The 18482-nt window shown below is 50.4% G+C and overlaps 1 protein-coding gene across 3 annotated transcripts in view; it reads left to right on the plus strand.

Moving 5' to 3' along the window:
- The first annotated feature begins 691 nt into the window (after window positions 1-691).
- Window positions 692-18482, plus strand: part of Scara5 (scavenger receptor class A member 5) — a 114533-nt gene continuing 96742 nt past the window's right edge. For all 3 annotated transcript variants that reach the window (XM_008828138.2, XM_029561131.1, XM_017796921.1), the window contains exons 1-2: window positions 692-1004; window positions 4966-5083. In XM_008828138.2, coding sequence (XP_008826360.1) covers window positions 4972-5083 — 112 coding nt within the window. In that variant the 5' untranslated portion in view covers window positions 692-1004; window positions 4966-4971. The remainder of the gene's footprint in view (window positions 1005-4965; window positions 5084-18482) is intronic.

Here is an 18482-nt window from a genome sequence, read left to right on the forward strand (position 1 = left end):
CACACCCATTCTTTTAACGTGTGAGTTGGGGACGGAGCTCAGGCCATCTTGTTCGCAAGGCCAGCACTTCACTGACCTGGCAGTCTTGGCAGCCCCATACACCTCCTTTTGGAATGCAGTGCTTGCACTAGGCTGACAGTTCTTTGAGGTCAAGTCCAGCCAGCTGCCAGCTGGCTTAGGTGTCCTGTTGTCTCTTGTGCTTGCATAGTTTTTGTGCTCCACAAGCATTGGTTTTTGTTACTGAATTGTGTTGAGCTTGACTTTGGAAAGGTCCTTCAGAGATCTCTGTACAGTCTCCTCAGTATCCCCAGTGTGAACAATCCAAGTCCTTTGGGAGTGACTCCAGGAAAATGCATACAACAGTTCTAGGCCAACTTTGCTGAATGAATTGAGCAATGCCAATTCTGTCCTATAAATAAACTTACAGGACCGGTTTCCTTGGGTGGGTCATAAGCCAGGTCTAGCTGCCATTTCCCCCAGAAGCTGTCCAAAAAGTATGTTGAGCAGCGCCTTCAGAATAGGCAGGCCCAAAGCCCAGGCCGAGTTGCAGCAGAGCTGTAATTCTTGTAGTGGCCGCCAGGGGGCAGACGTGTTCCAGACTCCCACCAGCGGAGCAGCCGCAGTTACTCAAGAACTTTATAAAGAGCGAGTGGAGCAGCTGCAGCTTCCACTCAGTCGGTACCTAGCGGAGCTGCCGGTGCCTTTACCAAACATCTCCGGATGGCTTCCAGAGGCTGACGGACGCTACACGAAGACAGAGTGCCCCAGGGACCCCCGACCCCGACCCCTGCCTCCTGAGCTGGTCTTCTTACAGAAGTGACCCCGTTGCCCTGACCCGAGACACTTCACTGGGAGACCCTGGAGCCTCTTTCTATGACTCCATCTGGACTTGGCTGGTTGTGGGGCTGCCTGGGTCTTAGTGGGGCAGCGGCCAGCTCTCCGGCCACCATGGCAAACATCAGGAACTAAGCACAGGCTCCAGCAGCCTCAGCGCAGGCACGCAGGTGAGTCTTGACACTGACTTTGACCTAGAACTTACTGGGCCATGGTGTCCCAGGGCCTGGTGATGGAACGGAGTGCAGGGAGGTCTTGCAGACACAGCCTAGAGGTGTCTGCTCCAGGCGGGAGGCTTTCAGGGATCTGCAGAGTAGGAGCCTGCCACAGGATGCCAGAGGGATGCTGTGGCCTCAGGAGTATCTGCCTGGGTCATGACATTGCCCCAGAGCCTGTTCATGGAGTAAATGAGGGGGGGGGGGCATTTTCTGTGTGCTGTGCTCTGTGTGTGTATGTGTGTGCACATGTGTATATGTAAGTGTGAATGTATATGTGTATACGCATGTATGTGTGTCTATGTATTTATATATATGCGTATGTTGGTATTTCGTGTGTGTCTATGATGGAAGAGGTCATTAATAAAACATCTGCACCTCTCTAGCTGTGAGATAGGATCCAGGTTAACTATGCAGTTAGGCAAGGGAAAGGTTGAAAACCTATTTAGCAACTTTCACTCTGGGACCACATTCACAGTGATTTTACTCCAGATGAGTTTTAGAAACTAGGCAGGCCAAAGAAAGCCTTGGTGAGCCTTTTAGGTTAGAGGACGAAGCCACAGACGCCATCTTTAAAGCTGCAAGAGAGGCTCTTGATCCTTCTTCCTGCTTCAGCAGGACAGGTTTGTCTGCTCTTCTGATGGCCACAGAGGAACTTTGAAAACCAGCATCTCAATCTCTAGACCACAATTGTGATTATTCTTTGCAAAGGGAACCCCACGTGACTGCATTTGTGAGACTTTCTGAACAACAGAAGGTCCTTAGGAACCTGAGATCCTCTAGCTGGTTGGGGAGCGCCGGCTCTCATCCAACTCTGCCCCTAGCTGCCCTGTGTGACCTTGTTTGTCAAGTCCTTCCTTCTGCGTCAGCTCAAGGGATGCACAGAGTTCCCTCTGAGGGGTGGCAGAGTGGTCCTCCCACCAGAGGGGTGACACACAGAAGGTGATACGAGGTCAGCAGATTGGGCCATCTTCCCCAGCTAACAGATAAGAAGAAGATCCTTGTGCTGTGAGCTCCCCACTTCCCCAGCCCTGTGCAGAGGGTGCAAGGATGTCCCAGGCGGTTTCAGCTGTCAGATGCAGAGTCTGGAAGGAGAACTTGACCTCTTCCCACCCTTTGTTGGGGAATAAATCATAACTCTTCTGGAGGTCAGTACAGCTGTCCCTCTCTATTTACAGGGTGGCCTCACTCTGACCAGCAAAGCTGAAGTCCAGGCTCCTTGGGCATCAGGGGACCCGTTGCTTCTGAGCCCTGCCTAGGTCTTCCCTCCCAGCTCTCCCCCTGTCCAGGCCACACTGAGGTGCACTAGCTGGCCCTCTGAGTTGTGCCCACCCCGACTGCCTGGTATGGGGCCCTGAAGGTGGCCACAGAAAAAGGACTGACATACATATGCATCATTGACAAAGGAGCCCTGTGGCTAAGACATCACTGGGTGTGGGAGGCTGGAATGATCTGGTGTCACTTCCCCAAGGGCAAGTGATCTGAGTCCCATGGGGTGTGAGCAATTCACCAGAAGCCTGCACAGCACCTAACAGTCAGTCGTATCTTGCTTGAGGACACAACCTCAGTCCAAAGGTGGGAAGACCCAGGATCTCAGAATCCAGCACCTGCTCCCAACTCCCCAGGGAGATAAAACATTCCCCCAAATAAAACCAGCATGCACGTGCTTGAGTTTCGTTTCCAAGCAACAAACAGATGATCATGTCCAAACTCATCGTTCTCACATCTGGCTCTGCTAGGTCCCAGCCTCTCTCCACAGGCTGTCCTGGGCTGTTGCTCAGAACAGCCAAGCAGTAGGGAGGAGGGCGAGAAGGGGTCGCCTTGAGGACACGTTCCAGATAACAGTGGCCTGGAGCCGAGCCTGAGAGGTGGGGTTCCACAGGGACAGTGGCCTATAGGTTCTGGTAACCACTGGCCGCAGACTCTGTTGCCTTTGGCAGAGCAAGGACTATCACAGGCGGTAGAGACAGCGAATTCCTGCTTTGCAGCTCCTCAAGATCGAGGCCAGAGGGAGGGGGCCGCACACAGAGCTCATGAAACCAGGGAGGACACCCTGTAGCCAGTCTTGGTGGAGCCGCCCAGTGCTCCACCTAGAGGCCCTCATGGGTGGAGGCCCTGGATGGAAAGCCAGGATTAGGCGACTAGGAGTGTGGGGAAAGGCACAGAGAGGCTGGGTGGGAGCTCTTTAAGTGAGAGATCTTGGTGAATCCACAGACCATCACCTTCTCCTGTTCCCCCCATAGGCTGGAAGAACGACCCCAAGACTGAGAGCATCATGTTTGTGTGTGTGCATGTGTGTGTACGAGTGTGCCCAAGTGAATGAGCCTATGTGTGTTGGAGGATGTAGAGTCAGAAGTCCCAACTCCTCCTGGGTCATTCAAAGGGCAGCTGAACAGCCACTGGTCAGTTTGGATCTCTTAGCCTCCAAGGCTTAATCTGTGGAGACTATATCCGAGTCCTGAACACCGGGCATTCACGTTTTGCTCTGGCCTACATCCCTTCACTATCCCTGCTGATGCTTCCTTCACACCTTGCCTCTAAAGAGGAGTGGATTGACCTATGAGATCCATGGCAGTGTTCTCCGCCAGCACCTGCCAGGCACTGTGGTGTCTTTCCCAGGCCCCAGGTCCCTGCTTGTTCCTCAGGACCTCAGGGTGAGGTTTGCTGTATGCTGGGCCTGTACCCAGCTTCGTAGTGGCTTTGTTTTTCCAAAGAATTCACTTAAAAGAAAAATAGATGCCCCCTTGTCCCCCTCTTCTCCCCTTCCCCCTCCTCCCCTTCCCTCCCCTCCCCTCCTACTCTTCCTTTCCCTCCCCTCCCCTCCCCCTTCCCTTCTCTTCCCTCTTCCCTTTGATTAAAAAGCCAGAGAGCTAAAGAGTCTCAGAAAAACAGGTTGACATAAACTTATGGCCAGTTGGAACTGTGTTGAAAATAGAGAATAATGTGTAAAATTACAGGGCACATACGTGAGAAAAAACCCAAAGAATTTTGTGTAAATAAACACTTCGTAATTTGGTTTTATTAAAAGGATTTTTCTCATTACACAAAGAATGCAAATGCATCATAGAAAACTCAGAAAATCTGCAGCACAAAGCAATACAAAACTCTCCCAAACCCTCCTAGTCAGGGTCTGCTAAAGCTCTTCAGTCCTGGAGCCACCCGCCTGGGCTCTGAGGACGGCCTTCCAGTCACATGACTATATGTTGCAGAATGGGATGGTGTGGGTCATGCTCTGTGCAAACATCCCAGCTGGGTCACTTCAAGTGACACAGGATTTCCCAAGTCAGTGGGTACAGCCCTGGGACACCGCAGGGTACCCCAAAGATGCAGCAGGGTAGCCTCGACAGACTTTGCAGACGCGCTTCCTGGCTTGAGGCTGCTCATTTCTATGAGACTGGTGCCCGTTGAGGCTGCCTGCATTCCCCGGGAGGTGAGCGCCTTCAATGGCGTGCTGTGGCACGAGGGGCGATTCTGACTTCAGTCTGGCTGGCCACTTGTCCTGGACTCTCAATGCATCTGTGCCTCTACTTTGTCTCATTCCAGTGTGGTGTGAAACCCAGGTCTATCTGATACCCTTGGACTGCTAACAGTTCAGAGGCTGCTCCTTGGTTAGTTACCCTTTGGGCAGTAAGGTCTCCCTCGGGTGCCATTAATGTGGCCATGGTGTCCCCAAGCCCAGGGCTCTAGTCCCACAGGGAGATGTTGAAAGGAAGGACACAGTCCCATGACGATAATAAACCAGGGCCTGGTCTTCCAGCATTGAGCTGAGAGCAGATGGCCCTGGATGGTGTCCCTGGCCCCTGTCAATACAAAGGGCCCCAGTCTGGGCTGGGGTTGTATGGGTGGGCACCTGGTTCTCCCTTGGCTGACTCTGTCTCTCCTCTGTCCCTTGCTCTCCTGGTGTCTCCTGCTCCAGAACACAATGGAAAACAAAGCCATGTACCTGCACACTGTGAGTGAGCGTGACACCAGCTCCATCTTTGAGGAGCCATTTGATGGCAGGAGCCTGTCCAAGCTGAACCTGTGTGAGGATGGTGAGTGCTTCTAGCTCTGTTTTGGGGTTAGAAGATCCTGAGGGGGGCAGGGGAGAGCTTGCTTTCCACATGACCTTGGCATGGCCTCAGGGTGCTCTGTCTACCCTGTCTAGCACAGCATGGGTCTCTTCTATGTGTTTTCTCATTCATTCATCTCAGTAAACTTGTGTTATCAGCAAGATGACCCATTTTACAGATAGGCTTGTTGAGGCTGAGATGTTCCAGCACCAATTCTCCTTGCTCTTCAGTCAGTCCTTTTGCCTCTGAGAGTGAGGCTGGGTAGTATTTAAAATAAACCATCCAGTCTAGACCCTCTCAAGAGAGGAGGGAACCCTGCACTCCATTTCCTGGACCTTGTGAGGGGAGGGCGCAGTGTGCTCCAGTCATACCCAGCAAGGGGACCCTGGAGGTACTGTAGCTTAGGGACAGGCATTTGCTGAAATTCTGGCCAGCTGGTGCAGTTTCCCCCAAGGAAACAGGAGCACTTTCCCAATATCCATTCTCTGTGCACCAACAAATAGATAATAAATACTTCCTGAAGACACTCAGTAGGTGCTTAATAAGTACTTACTGCTAGCACTGAGTATGTACTCAATAAATGCTTGCTGCTGACACTGAGTAGGTACCTAATACAGGCTCACCTCACTCTTCACTGTAGCACTTGTGGAAGAGAACACACTCCTCTTCTAGAAAGAACAGAAGGATGCTTACGGACAGTTTTGCAAGGATTCTGGCCACATGGCTAGAGACAGTCCTTATCCATGCTGTTTTCTCCAGCCCAAGACTTGGTTTTCACTACTCCACCAGCTACCTCCATCCTGAAGTCACTCAGGAGCAACGACTCTTACTGCAGTTGTATCAAGGAGCTGGTTATGAGAAGGGAAGGGGGGGGTCCTAGTGTGGGGGGTATGGGGGGGCAGTACCAACAGGATGTGCAGAAAGGATATCTGGGTTCTGAGCAAGGCTCCTCAGCCTGCCCTTATTAATGCTTCACCATTGAGCTGTTCCCCTGGATTCCAGGCCACAAGCATATTTTGAAGACCCACTGTGTGTCAAGCTATGTGTTAGGTGCCAGGTATGTTCCAGAGAGAAACTGGACCAACACTTGCCCTTGAAGGGCTCATGATGCCTGTGGGAGGAGGAACTGGCCCCAGAACAATCCCCTCGGTATGAACTAGGTAGAAGTAGGTGTGGATACTGAGGCCAAGCGGGGAAGTAGAATTCTGGAAAAGGACTTACAACTGTATTTCTTTTCTCCTCAGTGGAACAAAGTACTTGACAAAAGCGATGAAGGAAGGAAGGGAGGGAGGGAGGGAAGGGAGGGAGGGTTGAGAGAAAACATTGATACTTAAATTCCAAAGACTATGTGTCAGTGAAGGGGAAGGGAGGAGAGGGGAAGGGAGGGGAGGGAGAGAGGGAGGAGGGAGAAAGGAGGAGGGAGGGAGGGTGGATTTATTTTGGCTCACAGTCTACCATGGCAGGGAAGGCGTGGAGCACTAGCCAGAGACAGCTGGTCACTTGGCCTCTGCAGTCAGGAAGCAGAGAGAGATGAATGCTAGTGCTCAGCTCACTTCCTTTTTTATATTCAGTCTGGAACTGCAGCTCATAGATAACATTCAGGGTGGGTCTTCCCAGGTCAGTTAAACCTCTCTGGAAACACTCTTCTCATACAGTCACTAATAGATGTGTCTCCTAGGTGATTCTAAGTCCTGTCAAGTTGTCAGTCAAGACTAACTACCACACTGACAAAGACTTTATAAGAGAAGAGGAAAGGGAAGCGTCTACCAGCTGGTTCCCCAGACTCTTGGGGAGGAGAGGGAAGGCACACGGGATTGGCCTTGCTCCAGGATGCCAGCAAAGGTGATGCTGGGCCATGCTCTTGATTCAGTTCTGCTCCCTCTAGCACATGGTAAAGAGGCCAGGTCTGGCTAGATAGAACTAGAGTAGGGGTGACTGGGGAGAGTCAATCAAGGTCAACTTAGACACCAGGCAGTCATGGGGGTTTGGGGGACCTGGCATGGGGGTGTCATTGGATTATCATCTCCCCCCAATCTCCCTCTCTTATAGATTTCAGATCAAAAAAGATTATTTTGGGAGGCTGGAGAGATGGCTCAGGGGTTAAGAACCCTGGCTGCTGTTGCAGAGGTCCCACATTTGATTCCCAGCACCCATATAGCAGCCAACAGCCATCCGTAACTCCAGTTTCAGGGGGATCCAACACCCTCTTCTGACCTAAAAGTAGCAAAGCAAACAACTTACCCTGATTCCAAATTCTCTGGATCCCTCCATGCTTTGTCTATGGCTTGTTGGTGCCAGATGGGGACACAGGAACCAAACAGAGCAGTATTGTAATGACACCAACTGCTTGAAACTCCCGGGCCTCTGGTTTGATCCTCCTTTCCTTTCATCTCTAAGAAGAAGGGGTGACTTGACTTGGGGAGATGCACGCCAGCTTGGATCTGTTTTAGAAATCCTCTGTAGCTTCTTTGAAGTGAAATGCAGAGAAAGGAGGAGTAAGGCTGAGAGGATGAGGAAGAAGAAGGTAGAAGGAGATGGGGAAGGGAGTGAAGTCTGGGTCATGGCTACCCCCACATGGTTTCAGTAAATTAAAGTGGTGAAGTGTTGGGCCTGGGAGTAGTTCCAAGTCCCTTTAGGATTGCCTCCTCCAATGTAGAGTGGGAAGGAGGAGGAGGGGCCTGTGCTTCCTCTTGTTGGAAGCTGGTCCTAGGGTCTTGACATGGAGCAAAATCCCCAAAGCACAGCCCAGCTATTAAGGTATGACAGACATTAATGCAGACTTTAAGAACCACAGGGTGTAATCACTCATGTTGGGTAGAGGTGCCTCCCTGGCTGCATCCTTTCTGACCAACTATGTTTCCAGGTTACCTTGGCTCCTTGCCCGGTCACTCCCAACATAAGTTCATGAGTGCATCTTCTGGCTTTGGGCCTTTATGCTCTCCTTCTGGGGCCACCACAACCTCCCTACCCCACATTCTCTACTCACCAGTATTGCATCCATCGTCCGAGCCCCGCTCCCCTGCCCTGTGCCCTGTGAATCACTGTAGGGGCTCTGGAGGAAAGGTTTATTTTGGTTCACAGTTTGGGAGGCTTCAGCTTGTGGCTGGCTGGATCCCATGCTTTGAGCCTGCATAAGGTAGAATATCATGACAGTGGGAGTACAGGTGGAGGAGGCTGCTTATTCACCTCATGGTGGCCAGGAAGCATAGTGTAAGATAGGGACAGGTCCAGGACAAGTTAAAGTCCCCAAAGACACATCTCCAGGGAGCTGTTTCCTCCAAGCAGGCTCCAAAAGTTTGCATATCTGCCAATGATATCATCAGATTGTGAATCCATTAAGTGTCAGTGCCTTCAAGATCCTTTCACATCATCTCAAGGATCAGGTTCATTATCACACCTGAGCCTTTCTGAGAGACATTTTATATCCAAACTATGACAGAGTCCTACCATATAAACGGCTGTGCATTCCTGCTGGGCTGAGCTGGGTTCTTCTCTGGGGACTATATGGTTATGGATGCTTAACGCAATTTGAGAGTCTTCAAATCAGGAAGGTGGTTGGGTTCTCCAGGCACTTTGGGGATGATAGGACTCAGGAAATCTTGGTGAGTATTAGGACATGACTTGCCCAAGACCACTAATGTAAAGTTAATAGAAGGCCTGAAATCTGACTTGGGACCCCTGTGCCTGTAATTCTGGCCTCCTTTCTGGGAAAGGAACTTGAGAGTGTTGGGCTGATGGTCCTAAGGGATAGCTCTCTCACCTCTGGATTCAGAACCGATAGAGAGATCAAGAGCAAGGTGGGAATTAAAACATAGAATCTGCCTTATGCCTGACAAGACTATTCTCAGGGATTGGACCTGTCACTGGTCTGCAGCTGGGGTTTCATTGCCCAGGGAGCATCCTCAGAACAAAGGAAGGGACCCTATCTCAGCACAGTGGCTCCTGCTGGCCCCATGCTACCTCTGCACAGTTTGGGATGTTTCAGCCCATGGTTAGCTGGATTCATTGCTTTGATCTTGAGGTGAGGCAGAACATCACGACAGTGGGATTGCGGGTGGAGGAGGCTGCCTACTCACCTCTTTCGTGGTGGCCAGGAAGCAGAGCATAAGATAGACAGGGTCCGGGGCCTGTGGCTGTGGCTCCTCTTTTCTTCTCCCTCCTTTCCCACCTCCTCTCACCTCCTCTTCCTTCTTTTAGCCCCGAAGCTCTCTCTTCCATTCCTTCCTGTTTAAAACCTCACAGACAAGAAGGGAAGGGGATGTCTGGCATGTCTCATCTGTAAACCCTCCTAACCTCCCCACAATACTTTTGGCAGCTCCCATTTTGTCCTCTGTACCCCTGGGCTCAGCCACCTCTGAGGTCCATTGCCCGCAGCATCCTCCCTGGAGGCTACTGGAGAGGAAAAGGCCAAGGTCACAATGGAACCTGCAAGTTAGTAGCAGAGGATCCCCCTCCATAGCAGAACTTCTGGGAAGGACCATCCCAGAAGAGACCCCAAAGGCCCTGCAGCCGTGTGGTCTCTGCTCAGTCATCTCTCCAAACAGAAACCCAAACAGGGACCAGGCAGGCCTCCTTCCACTCCCCACCTTCCCTCCCATGCTCCTTCTCCAGCCTCCCCTCTGCCCTTCCTCCTGGTCCGCCTTTGTTTCCTGCCTGTGCAGCTGGCTGGGGTCCTCTCCAGTCTGGAGTCAGGAGGCAGAGGAGGCCTAGGAGTGGGTGGCGCCTAGCTAGGCCTGGCTCCTCTGAAGCATTTTGCAAGGGCCAGAAAGAAGTGTTAGTGTCAGAAAAACATTGTCCGCGGGGCCCGTGGCCTCAGCCCCTCCGCCACACGCGTGGCGTCATCCGTGGCTGCCCATGGGAAGCCAGGAGAGGTAATGAGTTTCACATGCTCCTGGCAACGGGCGCGGGATGCCTGCAGCCAGGGCTCCCTGGTCCTGTGTTCCTTCCCTATAAAATTAAATTATTCTCCCAGGGGACCCTCTTCATCTACCTTCCATCCATCAAACTTCCCTGCTTCGTTTGGCAAGGCTGAGGGCTGCTGGGCAACTGCCCAAGGGTGAGTGATTTTCAGAGGAGGGTCTGGCTATGACCTCACCAGGGGTCACCACCCTTTACAGGTTGGAGCAGAGTAGGGACGTTAACTCATTCTGTTAACTCATTCTACAGCACCATTCCTATTAAATAAGAATCGAGACCCAAACACTGGCAGATGAGGCTATGGGTGCTGAGGGATCTGGTGGCCTGGTGGCTTCAAGATCAGAGTTGCTAACAGAAGGGAGAAGAGGCCAGAATTACAGTTTGTCAGGCCATGGCTTGAACCCGTAGGCCACACACAATCCGGGTAAGCTCGGACACAGCTCCTCAGGGTGGGCACCGGGGCCTCTGTGCAACCCCCCTGTGTGCTGACTACATGCAGCACTGGCGGCTGTTCTGTTCCCTGCTCCGCGCCTCACTGGCTTCAGGTACTAGGGAGGCCCTGGGAGGTGATGGGAAGAGGGACGATGTGGGGCCCTGAGTGTGCAGTACTCCCTGGCTGCTGCTCTGCAGGGTCACTTCTGGCTGAAGGGCCCTCTCAGTGAGAGCTTTCTCTTTCTGGGTTTCAGTTATTCTTCCATATCCCTGAGCCTTCAAGTCCTAGGGGTAGTTGCCTCGGAAAGACCTATTCTGTTCCCTGGGAACATTATACCTTTGTACAGATCACCTCTATCAAACCTGGAAGTATGTGTATGAAGGGAACCATCTGTCACCTCAGGAGCCCTGGTGCTCAAAGTCCACACCCTTGGATGAGAGTGATGTCACTGACCTCCCAGGACTGGGAAGGACGAAGTTATAGAACTGTACAAAGCACCCGGCACCCAGCAGAGCTCAGTCCCATATACTTCTCTCTCCGCCCATTTAAGAGCCCCAGTAACCTTCAGGGAAGTGGAGAAGGAGAGGGAGATGAGGAGGTCCTGAGGCGCTGCTGCCACCAAGATCTGCTCAGGACCCCTCCTGGGGGGTCCGAAGGCTGCTCAAGAAAGCCAGGTTTTTGTTAGTGGGTTTCACAGCAGGCCTAGATGCTCGAGGAAATCAAGTACAGTTTGCTACAGCCACATGCATCTGAGTCTCTTGAGTAAAAGCTCCTTTAGGGTAGACACTGACTGGTTTGGAGTCATCTTAATATCCCCATGACCTCACACTGTGTCCCACACCTGGCAGTCACCCTTGCTTGTTGACTGAATTAGTGCATTCACCAAATCCACACAGCCCACAATGAAGGAAGACTGAGGGAAGTGAGCTTAAGAAAAATAAAAGAAATCATGACTTCATTCATCCAACAGACTGTACAGTGTTATGTGCTGCTAGAAATACAGAACTGAAAGGTCATCCTTCTGCCACTGGGGGCCTGATGTCCCCTAGGGCCAGATGTGTAAACAGACCCTGCACTATAATTAAATAAATACGCTAATGGAGCACACAATTAGAGTGGGAATAAGAAGCCCTAGAGACAGTCTACCTTGGGGAGGAGGGAAGACGTCTTGCAGGGATCAGTAGTGGGGAACGTATGAAAGGATGAACCGAGTGTGATGTGGGAAAATGCAGGGGAGGTTCCAGAAGCTTTCAAGGGAAGCAGTGCACAGCTCAGGCTGAGGAACATGGGAGAGGAGCTCTCACCACATTGTTCTTATTTTCTTAGTCAAATAGGAGACTGAGAATGAAGGATGAGGCACAGGTGTGAAGTATTGTCTAGGAAAGTGCCATAGCTAACTCCAGCTGTCATCTTGACACAGGCCTAGAGGCACCTGGGAAGAGGAAACCTCAGCTGAAGAATTGCCCTCCATCAGACTGGCCCATGGCCATGTGTGTGAGGCATTTTCTTAACTACTAATTGGTATAGGATGACCCAGCCCACTGTGGGTGGCATCATCCCTGGGCCGGTGGGCCAGTAAACTGTATTCCTTCATGGGCCCTGCTCCAGTTCCTGCCTCCAGGATCCTGCCTCGAGTTCCTGCCCTGACTTTCCTTAATGATGGACTGTAACCTGTAAGATGAAATAAACCCTTTCCTCACCAAGTGGCTTTTATCACAGCCACAGAAAGCAAACTAGGACACAGAGGGACAGTGTGAAGGCATAAAAGGGAGGTGCCAGCCCTCTGGATTGCCAAAAGGGCCTAAGGGCCCACTGGGTCCTCAGGCTAAGTCAGCCCCATTGGTATGGGGATCTCGTTTCCTTTTCTCCAGCTTTTCTCAGTGTCTTAATCTGTTTTCTGATGCTACATCTTAATACCTAAAGCTGGGTAATTTATAAAGCAAAGATAGTCACTTAAGTTGTTTCTGGAAGTGGTCCAAGGGCCATGGTGTTAGCATCCAGGAAGGGCATTCCTGTCATAACAGGGTAGAAAGCGACAAGACAAACAGGTAGGGAAAAGAAAAAACATGAGAAATGGACTCATTTTATAACAATCAGCTCCTATGAAAACCAACCCACTCCCCCAAGGAAGGCTTTAATCCCTCTTAATGAGACAGTCACTTCCTAAGTTTCTGCCACTCAACACCACTGCATTAGCAATTAAATTTCAACATGAGTTTTGGAGGGGACAAACTATGTTTGACTCACAGATTTGGGTGAGAGTTTTGTCCAGTGATCATGACGCAAGAGCAAGTGAACTCAGGGGGATACAGAGTTTATAGGACAAATCATAGCCAGGACAAGAGAAGTAAAGACTGGAAGGGCGTGAGGTGGTGTGGAGGCAGGAGAATTGAAGGCTGCAGGTCCTAGTGAGGTTAGGGAGTGCTGGAGGCTGGGGTGAGGTCATGGGAATAGCAGCTAAACACCAGGGCAGATGGAATGAATTACCCTAGAGGTGCTGCTGTTCGGAAGTAGACGTTCATGTGGGTTTTGACTTCAGCACAGTGGCAATACCGACTCTCCTCTTCAGAAAGGCTGGGATGCTGACTAACTTCAGGTCAGAGAAGGCCCTGCCTTCCTACCTCCTCCCCATTGCCCACTTACCTCCTGGCTTTCTGGCTAGGAGTTTAATGTTCATATGGCACAATTGAGCTGAAAGTTTTGGTGACACAACACGTGTGAAAAGGGAGTCTGGCATGCCTAGATGCCCTACCAGCCTGGTTGCTGGGTAATGTTAAAGCCCAGTGACAAAGCTTCCAGGCCCATGATGCACAGAGTCCTGAGGCCTGCCTGCCCTGTATCTCTCCTATGGTTTTGCTCTCTGGCTTGAGACCTTGTTCAAGGCAAGGTCACCTAGGTGGTTATGATAGACTGAAGCTTTGTGAGAAGGGAGGAAGCTGAAGGAGAGGTCTGGCTTCTGAGCTCCCTTTCTGACTCTGACCTGGTCCCAATTGCCCCAGGGAGACCTTGGAAAGCCCAGAGAACAGAGTCAGTAAATGAGGGCTTATGAAAGTGTGACATACCAGGGCTTGGGAAGGAGAAATGACAGCAGTCAGATGGGGAGAGGATACTTAACATGTCGAACCAGGGCAAGGATGCACCAGGGCCCAATTTGCCTGGGACAATCAGACCTTGCAGGAAACATATTCATCCATGCCTCCTGCTGGACCTGCAGGTTAAAAGCACTACTTTGGGGGGACTGGAGAGATGGCTCACCAGCTAAAAACAATCTTGTAGAGGACCCACCCAGATTCAGTTCCCAGCACCCATATGGTGGCTTATAACCTCCTGTAATTCTAGTTCCAGGGGACCTAATGCTCTCTTCTGGCCTCCTCAGGCAGCAGGCATGAACACAGTGCACATACATCCATGCAGGCAAACACTCATGGACATAAAATAAAAATCTTAAAAATCTTACAGAATGTTACTTTGAAAGTGATGTTATCATTTGTCCCCGAGGAAAATCAAGCTTGATCTTGCTTCCTTGCTGGTAATTTCTTTTCTTTTCTTTTTCTTTTTCTTTTTTTTTCTTTTAGTCTTTTTGAGACAGGATCTCCCTGTAGCCCTGGCTGGCCTGGAACTCACTGAGTAGACCAGGCTGGCCTTCAACTCAGCGATCCACCTGCCTCTGCCTCCTGAGCCCTGGGATTAAAGGCGTGTGCCACCTTACCTGGCTTCTAGCTAGTGATTTCTATCTCAACATCGTGGTTCCTCAGTCCTACCTGAGACTCAGAATATTCTGTAAACATAAAGATGAATATCTTTTTTTTCCTTCCAAAGCTAGTACAACTCTGGAGCCCAGACCCACGGGTGTCTACTTGAATATAACTGTAAGGTCATAGGTATTTTAAACATTTCTAGGGTGTCGAAGGGGCATTGTCTTCAACACGTAGGCTGACTTTAGAGATTCCTGCAGGCAGGGGGCAGCCTAAAGGCAAGGGGGTCATCTCATCGGTTAGGGATATGAGAGGTGTTGCTATCTCAGTGCCCTGGAAGCCTCGGTGGCCTTGGCTTTTGGGAAGTGCCTTTTCCCTGCCCATCTGGGAGTGGTTGTTCTGGTTGAGGAGGGATGCAGTGTGCACAGGGATATAAAAATTATTCTTGCTGCTCTCTTTACAGATAAGTTTTGAAGCCCCAGAGTCTTACTTGTAATTGATATAGGTCCTAGATTCTGGGGGAGGAGCAAGCCTGTCCTCAACTCAGAAACAGAACAGGCCCTGAGATTAGTGGTGAAGAGGAGGGGATTTCCGGTCCTTGCTCTCTGTCTGGGGGTGACCAGCATAGAGAAAGCAAGCTGTCCTGAGTTGTCTCGTGGGGTACCTGGAGCACCATTTCCCTTGGAATTGGGGGATCACTGCCTCTGGGACTGGCTGAACTCATGGGCAGCAGAGATGGACTGTGGAAGCCAGGTTCCTAACTGGCTGCATCCTGCTCATGTGAAGGTTGATCAAAGAGCGAACGAGGTGTCCTAATTCCTTCTGCTGCCTTCCGCACCACTCAACACCATCATCCTTTCCCTGGACTTGGCATTTTTCTCTTCTCTGCACCGATGGAAAAACAAACAAACAAACAAACAAACAAACAAACAAACAAACAAAGCCCAGCTGTGCCTGCTCTAGGGAAGTCATCTAACCTCCAGCTCAGCAGAAGCGGGTAATGACTCCCATCTCCATTCCAGTGACTGTAACTAGGGCTTAGCTGGGGGGTCAGCGTTTGGGAAGTGGCAGCTGTTCCTCTTTGTGTCACACTATCAGAGCTGTTTGAAATGCCGGGTTGACTATTGCACACGTGCAAGGCCATAGGTCAGAAGGGGATCGCTTTTGAGAAGGTGCTTTGTCACACACAGTTCCCAGTACCCTGGGTCACAGAAGGCCACACCCAGAGTCCCTGAGGAGAAGGTGGAAAGCAGGAGAACTGTTGTGGTTTCTGTGACAGGGATGGGTGAGGTAGGGTCAGCAGATTCAGGACTGACTGGTGTAAGTAGTTCCAATGGGTTCTGAGACATGGGGACCTTGTATGGTATCCAGCAGGCCCTTGGGTGATAGTGGCCTACCTGGAGAGTGAGAGGTCGGTAATAAAGTCCTTGAGGCTGGGATCTGGGCTGGATGCTTTACATGTGAAAGGTTAGCTCATGGACTTTTACTGCTCCTAAAAATTGTCTCTCTGGGATCAGCAAGACCCCTAATGTCAAAGCATCAAATAAAGAAGCTATAAAAAAAGTTATTACAAAGTCCCAAACAGAGCACCATAGACAAACCCAGTATCTTGGAGTGTCTATTAAATTTGTGTTGAGTTTATTTTTTAGTCTTCTTTATCAATAAGCAGTCAACAAATGTTAATTGTGCACCTGCTGTATGCCAGTATCTATGGATGCAGAATCAAACAACACACTGTACCCTCTTGGAGCAAGCCCTCAATGAACCTCCACGTTAGTTTGTTGATGGGGGTGCATGTGGGTTCACATCATTAGCTGGGCCCTCACTGGCCAGAATTTCCCAAAGCCTCTCTGTAATAACGGTCAGTCCCAGGCCTCGGCAGGCCACAGAGGTCCATCTTTGCTTAGATCTGCCATGCTTTCTTCTGTGTCATAGCCTGCTTTGCTTGGTCTTGAGGGACACAGCTAGCACAGACCTATTCCGATGGTCTGGGCTGTGATTTCAACCTTTCTGAAAAAAACCAGACACCCACGTGACCCTTCCAACTCTGCTGGTGGGAGGAGTGGGAGAGAGACAGAAGCAGTAAGTGTACCCTCTGCATTGGGGGAGAAACCCGTCCATCAACACACGGGGGTCGGGGTGAAGGTTGAAAGGGAGGTTGCCCACAGTTCTAGAAGGAGTAGTGATTCAAGCAGGAGGTAGCTGAGCCCTCCCTTCTGCCTCACAGACATCTTCAGCTCATTCGCACCTTCGATGGGACAGGAGAGGAACTTGGGACCCTTTTCATTGGGAATCAGGGCTACTCTGTAAGAAGATCTTTGGGGGTTTTTGTTTGTTTTGATTCTGTGTGTGTGTGTGTGTGTGTGTGAGTGTGTGTATGGGTATGGTATGTGTGTCCATGTGTGTGCAGGTCAGAGATCAACCTCTGGTGGTAGTCCTCAAGCACTGAGCACTTTGTTTTTTTTTAAAGATAAGGTCTCTTACTGGCCTGAAAATTGCCCATAGGTTAGGCTGGCTGGCCTCCAAGCCCCAGGGATCTGCTTGTCTCTGCCCCCTGCTCCCCATGCTGGAATTAACAAGCACTGTGTGTACCACTATGTCCAGTTTTTTTTTCATGGTTTTTTTTGTGAGTTCTTGGACTTGAACTCAGGTCCTCATACTTGTAAGGCAAACAGTGTACCAACTGAACCTTCTCCCTAGCCCAAGAAAAGGATATTTGGCCCAAATTTAGTCAGAATCCTTGGCCTGCTGCTCTTTGGGGCCCTCTGCATGGAGACAGCACTTTTTCCAATCCACACTGTCCATTTGGGGCAAGAATAGTGGCATCTCTCACCAGCCCCACGAGCCATTTGTTCTTCATGGGGGTCTCTACGGCCATTTCCATTCTGGGTCTTGGTGACTAAGCCACCTTACCTACTCTCCCTTACCCCCAGCTTCTCTTCCCACCCCTCAGTCTTAGACGCAAACCAACTAGCAGGTTTCTCTCTTTGAGTTTGCTTCCTGTGGAAAATAAGAACAAGACCTTGATTGTTTTCAAAGAACTTTTATTCACAGGAACCTTGGAAACAGATAGAGGTTGGGACAAAGAAACTTTATGGGGAAGCAGAGAAATTGTAAGATAATTCTGGAAGGAGAAGAAACTGTCCTAGACCAACATGAAATCTAAGTGGAATTAACATGGTTTATCCTTCTTTCTGTCTGCTCTCCCTGTCTTAGAATTGGACATGATAGGTTCAGACTCATTTGATAACGTAGGTAATCACTTCTCCCCCCATCCCCTAGCTAAGCACCAGCTCTGCTCTGACCTGTTTGCCTCAAGGACTAAGGTCTGGGGTCAAGCAGGACAACTGTGATTGTGCTCAGCATACCCCAGTTGGTTGGGCTGGAGATAATCACACGGTGGTAGTACTGTTCTTATTTGTTTTCTTTTCCTATTCTTCCAGTCAACAGTAAACATGGAACACTTTACCTCACTTCACCAAAAAAGAAAGCACTTTCTGCCAGGAACCAGCTCTGTACTAAATAGGTGTCAGGTGGGTGTGCTCCAGTTCACTGAAATTCTGGCAGTATCTTCCTGAAGATAGCACCAGATCACACAGGCGGAGGGCTGGATCCCACAGCCCCGCCCCCACTACAGAGGCCAGTTCCCGGGTGTGGTATACGCTTCTGATCAGTTGGCTCTTGTCCTAGTCAGCTGCTAACGACGCAGCACAGAGTTGACTGAGGAGGTCTCAATTGGGCGAGTGATTGGCTCAGCTTGGTGTTTGGCCACATCTGTGAGGAACTGTCTTGACTGTTGATGTGGGAGGGTCCAGCCCATTGGGCAGGTGGGCCTGGACTGTATAAGAAAGCAGGCTGAGTGTGAGATAGAAGGTAAGCAGTGTTCCTCCATGGTCTCTGCTTCAGCTCCTGCCCTGACTTCCCTCCATGATGAACTGGGACCTGGTGGTGTAAGCTGAAATAAATCCTTTCCTAACAGAGGTTGCTTTTGTTCATGGTGGTTATCACAGCAACATACAAGCCAACTAGAACAGGCACAAATGAGGATTCTCGTGTCCCCATCCTTGGATATAATTAATTTAGTAGTGGCTCAGAGAACCACTTATTCTCCATTTATTACAATGGCTATTAAGAAGGACACTGCTGAACAGCCACGTGACAGAGATGCACAGGGGGGTGTGGAACCTCCATGCCTATTGGAATGCACCATTTCCAGAATCTTCCACAAGTTCAGCTATTTGGAAGTCTGCTGAACCCAATCTTTTTGGGGTTTGGGGGAAGCTGCATTATCTAGCTTGATTGAATAACACATCAGCCACTGATGATCAACCCTTCC

The sequence above is a fragment of the Nannospalax galili genome, unplaced genomic scaffold (assembly GCF_000622305.1).
Source record: "Nannospalax galili isolate Female #2095 unplaced genomic scaffold, S.galili_v1.0 scaffold612, whole genome shotgun sequence".
NCBI lineage: Eukaryota > Metazoa > Chordata > Mammalia > Rodentia > Spalacidae > Nannospalax > Nannospalax galili.